The sequence below is a fragment of the Talpa europaea genome, assembly GCF_964194135.1.
Source record: "Talpa europaea genome assembly, chromosome: 9".
NCBI lineage: Eukaryota > Metazoa > Chordata > Mammalia > Eulipotyphla > Talpidae > Talpa > Talpa europaea.
Window position 1 is genome coordinate 18,494,714 of NC_140076.1, and position 6,891 is coordinate 18,501,604.

General features: G+C 44.0%; 1 protein-coding gene across 1 annotated transcript; it reads left to right on the forward strand.

Annotated features, from left to right (window-relative positions):
- Positions 1-4,805: 4,805 nt before the first annotated feature.
- On the forward strand, positions 4,806-6,577 carry LOC311177195 (heterogeneous nuclear ribonucleoprotein A1-like; the record flags this gene model as incomplete). The annotated part of the gene is made up of 1 exon (XM_084243025.1): positions 4,806-6,577. The coding sequence occupies one exon, from the start codon at positions 4,806-4,808 to the stop codon at positions 5,703-5,705; it is 900 nt and encodes a 299-aa protein (XP_084099151.1). The 3' UTR covers positions 5,706-6,577.
- Positions 6,578-6,891: the final 314 nt, after the last annotated feature.

Here is a 6,891-nt window from a genome sequence, read left to right on the forward strand (position 1 = left end):
AGGACTGTCAGCTTCAATGAATCAGAATGTCTGGGAGTGGAGGGGGCAGCCTGCTTAGCCTCACTTTTAATTAGCTCCCCAGGTAATTCTTAAGGACACCAAAGCTTAAGAACCACTCTCTACTTTTTGAATCCTTTGGCATATCAAGTGCTTAGAAACATTAACTTCCCTGCAGTCCACCTTCTCCAGATTATCTGACAGCTCAGTAGGTCAAGAGAATCCACCTGTCACTTTGTCATGATTCACTGTGCAAGCTAAACTTATTCACCCCATAATCTCCTGGTCCTTCCAATACCAGTGGCAAATGCTGCTTGAACACGTATAATGGAACCCCATGTCAATATTAAAGAAACAACGACCAGGTTCTGAGGACTGAACTCTAAGACCTGTAAAGTGAAACCATGATGGGCCTAGCCTGCTGACACTTGTGTAAAAAATGCCACACACACATTCTATACAAAGGTTCTTGAACATGCAAATCTCTTTATGTGAAAATCTCTGGAAGAATCTATAAAGAACTGGGAGTGGGGAGGCATTGCTGTTGCTTCTGGAGGGAAAAACTCAGTGGCTGGGACGTGGGTAAGGAAAAGAGTTCTCACTGGGCTGCATACCTACCCCAGCTCTTGGATTTTCAGTCATCTGAATGCACTTCTTTTTTCAGAAATACTCAAATGTAAGAGCATGTTGTCCGGGTAACACTGGCTCTTTAGCTGCTCTGAAAGCCTGCGCCTCGTTCTCAGCTCATCCCTGCGGCTCCCTGTCCTCAGACTGTCTTTTCATCTAAGGCTCTCCTTCCACGGAGTCAATCACTGACCTTGTCCATCCACAGGCATTATTATGATCGGACTGTTAAGCCAGACAGCTCCGCCAGCACTTAACATTCTAGTCCAGAGGCAGCAAGCACACTTGCAAAAGATTCCATGATTTTAGACTTTGGCAAGAAGCAAGAGGTCAGTGTGCTTATGTAAGCCGACATCGCTTCTCAAATGGGACGTGCCTGGGAAGGTAAGGTGCAGCTCCCTACTTGGGCCCAGGAGCCTGGGGTGGGAGCCAGCAGGGAGGGAGCTGAGTCCTCATCCTGCTGAGGGACCTCGACCAATCCTAAATTGATTGGCCTCAGCAGAAAGGAGAAATAGATTATTAAGAATAACATAAGAGTAACATATGATCCAGCCATTCCACGCCTAGGTATTTACCCAAGAGAAAAGGAAATATTATGTCCTTACAAAGACTTGTACAGGAATGTTCATAACAGCTTTGTTGGTAATAATCCCAAACTGGAAACAACCCAAATGCCCATCAGTATATGAGTAGATAAAATGTGGCATATCCATCCAACAGAATACTATTCAGATTTTTTTAAATGAGCTCAATATTTGCAACAACATGAGTAATGTGAAAATAATTATACTGGGTAAAAAAAAAAAAAAAAAAAAAACAGAAAAAAATAGTGTGTACTATCGGATTCCATTTATATAAATCTCCAGAAAATGTAGACTGGCCTATGGTTACAGAAAGCAGATTAGGGGTTTCTTGGGGATGTGGGTAGAAAGGGCTGGGAGGGACAGATTACAAAAGGCAGGAGGAACGTTTTGGGTGATGTTCAGTCTCTCGAGTGTGATGATGGTTTCACGACTGTACACATTTGTCGTTCCTTATCAAGTTAGCTCTTTAAATAGGTGTAATTGGTTGCATATCAATTATACCTCAACAAAGCTGTTTTTGAAAAATGAATCATGGACTATCACATGGAGCTCAAGAACTAGGCTATGCTTTTGTTGAACTGACAGAAATGTTCTATATCTTTTTTTTTTTTTAGATTTTTTTTTTTTTAATTTATGTATACAAGCACTGGGTATAGTCAGAAGCGCGGGAGGGTGAGAGAATTCACCAGAGCCAGAGTGGGGAACAGAACAGGCAGACTGACAAAACACACTGCTGAGGGGAGCAGCAGGCGCCAGGAGAGGTCTGCATGCCATGTGGGACCCTCATCCGGCAGCCAGGGATCGAACTGGCGCTGCAGAGGCTGCGGGCAGCTTTGCAACCCAGCGCTCAACCACTGCGCCACCGGGGAAGCCCAGAAATGTTCTATATCTTGATTGTGGTGGTTGTTACAGGACTGTATATATTTGTTAAAGCTCACCAAATGACACATTTAAAATCAGCAACTTTGGTTGCATGGAAATTATGCCTCAATGACATTGATTTTTCACAATCGGGACAGAGATGGGCAAGAGCACGCTCACACACTGAGAGCAGGTCAGCAGCTGGATCCCACCTGCCCCAGCGGCAAGACGCCCTCTCTGCCTCTCTCTTGTCTCTATTCTCCAGATGCCTACATCGTTCTTTCTCTTTCTCAAAACTTCCCAGTGATTGATTCCTTTCTAGTTATCTGACCCAGAACATTCAACTGCCAATACTTTCCAAGCTTTACTAAAATAAGAAAGGCACTTCTCTGTGAATCCAGTTGCAAAATTACTGGGGGAGGATTCGATTGGTCCATTTTGAGTTGTGTGCTAGGCCTCCAATCAATTACTCAAAAAATATTGAGCAGCACTTGAGACAGTGTGCTGGATCCTGAGATCCAGTAGAGAATGAGACTAATGAGGTATCTGCCCCAGTGTGGCTTACAGTCTAGTGAGAGACAGATGATGAATGAGCAAACAAATAAACACCCCCACAACAAATCATGATAAGTAGCCTCAAAGAACAAAGCAAGAATAGAGGAATAGAGGCATGGCGTTACTTTGGATAAGGTAGCCAGGGATGCTCTCTAAGGAGATGACATTCAAATAGACATGAAGGATAAGGGATCAGCTCTCCAAGAACTGGCTGAACAGAAGGGAGGTGCAGGTAGAAGGATCAGTAGGTGTCAAGACCTTGAGGCAGGTGTGTGAGATCAGGGTGAGGAATTTGCATGTGAGAATTTTCCTTCTCAGTGTACTGAGAAGCTTCTGGAGCAGTCAAAGCAGAGAATTGGGTTGATATGATCTTTGAAAAAAAGCTCCTGTGGCTGTAGAATAGTAGGTTTTCGAGGGGCAGGGTGGGAGTAGGCCACCAGAAGAGGGTTACTACAGTGACACATGTTGGAGGTACAGCCAAAACAACTTGCTGATGGGTTGGCTGTTGGGAAAAAAGAAGGGAGAGGAAGAGGGAAGGACGATGTGTAGGCAAAAAAAAAAAAGAAAGAAATTAAATAAACATGGCAGGGACAAGGCATCTCCCTACATCATCACATGGCTGAAGAGGAGGACAGGTGGGCATGCAGGGTGATGTGTCTATTTTCAATTCCCGCTCTGAGTCTCTGTAACCTGGTCTGGAAAAGAAGATGGTTGGAACAGTTCTCAGTGGGGTGGGAACACCCACTACAGAATACTGACATTTAAAAGAAGGGGCCAGGGATTCTAGACTTCCAGGAATTGTAGGATGTCCCACACAATAAAGAATGGTCCCATGTCCCACTCAAATGCCCCATTGCACATGCACATTTGAGGATGAAAAACCTGTAAAATTCTCTGAGCCCAGTTTTTATTCTCTGAGTAGGTTTTTTGTTTGTTTGTTTGTTTGTTTGTTTGTTTGTTTTTAAAGGTTTATTTATGCATACAAGAGCATCCATACAGTCCTGTTATAAGGCCAAAGGTGTGGGGGGATGAGAGGATTCACCAGAGACAGAGTGGGGAACAGAACAGGCGGATGGAACTGAAGTACACTGCTGAGGAGCAGCGGGCGACCAAAGAGAGGTCTATTGCACCATGTGGGTTGCTCCCTGGCCAGGCGGGGTCGAACTGTGCTACAGAGGATGCAGATTGCTTCATAGTGCGCTGCTTAACCCCGTGCGCCACCAGGGAGGCCCTGTTTGTGTTGTTTTTTTTTAAAAGATTTTATTTATTTCTGCATACAAGAGTTGGGGTATAGGCCAGAGGTGGAGCGGGGTGTGGGGGAGTGAGGATTCACCAGAGACAGAGTGGGGAGCAGAACAGGCGGATCCACTGAAATACACTGCTGAGGGGAGCAGTGGGCAAGACAGGAGAGGTTTGCTGAGCCATGTGGGTCACCTCCCAGGCCGGGGATCGAACTTGTTCTTCAGTGGCTGCCCATAGCTCCATAGTGCTGAGATAACCCCTTGCACCACCAGGGAGGCCCCTCTCTGAGCAAATTTTTTAAAATGCTTCCCAGGAAGACAACTCAAATGAGTTTCAAGGGATTGGCCCAATAATTGATTAGGAAGAACATGTCACCAAAAGCAGTGTTCATGGTTTTTGAGGTACAGCACCCCATGTCAGTCCACATTTATAGCTGTCACATCCAGAATAATGTTATGTATTGGTGCAGATACCTATTTCTTCTAGGGTAATCATGCTTAGGTATTTATAAGTTTAAATGCATTATGTTAGAGGGGCCTCCCTGTTAGAGGAGTTAAGCACAGCACTGTGAAGCTATCCACAGCCACTGCAGCACGAGTTCGATCCCCCGCCGGCCAGGGAGCTACCCACATGGCACAGCAGACCTCTCATGTCTCGCCCACTTCTCCCCTCAGCAGTGTATTTCAGTCTACCTGTTCTAGTCCCCACTCTGTCTCTGGTGAATCCTCTCACTACCCCCACACTTCTGGACTGTACCCCAGTTCTTGTATGCATAAATAAATAAACCTTTTAAAAATGCACTATGTTAGAAATTACTTTCCTTTTATTTCTTTTTTAAAGTTGAAATTATAAGCACTTTACATATAAAAACTTATTTAATCCTCAGTCTGCGTGTGGACGCCGGCAAGGAAGCATCGCAGCAGTCTCCCTGCCACTGCCATCATGTCGAAGTCAGAGTCTCCCAAGGAGCCGGATCAGCTTCGGAAGCTCTTCATTGGAGGTTTGAGCTTTGAAACTATCGATGAGAGTCTGAGAAGCCATTTTGAGCTATGGGGAACGCTCACGGACTGTGTGGTGATGAGAGATCCAAATACCAAGCGATCCAGAGGCTTTGGGTTTGTCGTGTATGCCACGGTGGAGGAGGTGGATGCAGCCATGAATGCAAGGCCACACAAGGTGGATGGAAGAGTTGTGGAACCAAAGAGGGCTGTGTCAAGAGAAGATTCTCAAAGACCTGGTGCCCACTTAACTGTGAAAAAGATTTTTGTTGGTGGGATTAAGGAAGACACTGAAGAACATCACTTAAGAGATTACTTTGAGCAGTATGGGAAAATTGAAGTGATTGAAATCATGACTGATCGAGGCAGCGGCAAGAAGAGAGGCTTTGCTTTTGTAACCTTTGATGACCATGATTCTGTAGACAAAATTGTCATTCAGAAATACCATACTGTGAATGGCCACAACTGTGAAGTAAGGAAAGCCTTATCTAAGCAAGAGATGGCCAGTGCTTCGTCCAGCCAAAGAGGTCGAAACAGATCTGGAAACTTTGGTGGTGGTCGTGGAGGTGGTTTTGGTGGGAATGACAACTTTGGTTGTGGAGGAAACTTCAGTGGTAGAGGTGGCTTTGGTGGCAGCTGTGGTGGTGGTGGATATGGTGGCGGTGGGGATGGCTATAATGGATTTGGTAATGATGAAAGCAATTTTGGAGGTGGTGGAAGCTACAATGATTTTGGCAACTACAATAATCAGTCTTCAAATTTTGGACCCATGAAAGGAGGAAACTTTGGAGGCAGAAGCTCTGGCCCCTATGGTGGTGGAGGCCAATACTTCGCCAAACCATGAAACCAAGGTGGCTATGGTGGTTCCAGCAGCAGCAGCAGCTATGGCAGTGGAAGAAGGTTTTAATTAACTGCCAGGAAACAAAGCTCAGCAGGAGAGGAGAGCCAGAGAAGTGACAGGGAAGCTACAGGTTACAACAGATTTGTGAACTCAGCCAAGCACAGTGGTGGCAGGGCCTAACTGCTACAAAGAAGACATGTTTTAGACAATACTCATGTGTATGGGCAAAAAATCTCGAGGACTGTATTTGTGACTAATTGTATAACAGGTTATTTTAGTTTCTGTTCTGTGGAAAATGTAAAGCATTCCAACAAAGGGTTTTATGTAGTTTTTTTTTTTTTTTTGCACCCATGCTGTTGATTGCTAAATGTAATAGTCTGATCATGACGCTGAATAAATGTGTCTTTTAAAAAAAAAAACAAACTTATTTAATCCTCAAAGCAATCCTATGAGGTAGACACTGACATTTGCGCCATTTAATAGATGAAGAAACTGAGGCACAGAATAGTATGGCTAATAAGCAGGAGAGCAGGAATTCAAGCCCAGGAAAATAGCTCAGGATTTACATTGTCTGAAGGACTGAATCATACAGTTTAGCTATCTGTGAATTTTATTTCAGGATAGTAAGGTTGTTGCTCTTGAGGTTGCATGCTCTTGAGGTCTCTTCCCAGTTTTAAAATCTGTTTATTCAGGATATGTTCCTATACACCTCTCATTTAATTTAACCTTTAGCTTGGAAGCACAAAGAAATCCCCCAAAAGGGGAGCAGTACTGTAACAAATTAATGATGTTTTTTGGTCTTTTTTAAACCATAGTACTCAAGTATAGTGAAGAGACAATACAGATTCTCAAACATCAATGGTGGAATGGCACCATTGGGCAGCATGGGACAAGTGACACGCTTCTCAACAGAAACTGAGCAATTAAAGCAAGTGGTTGACTCTCACTTCACTTCAGGATGTGTCTCCCAAGGAAACTTTTTTATGCATGGTAAAATACACATAACACAAAATTACCATTTTAACCATTTTTAATATACAATTCAGTAGCATTTATTACATTCACAAAGTTGTGCAACCATTACCATTATCTAGTTCCAGAACATTTCATCACCCCAAAAGGAATCCTCTTATTCATGAAACAATCACTCCCTATTTCCTTCTGCCCCAGCCCCTGGCAACGATTATTC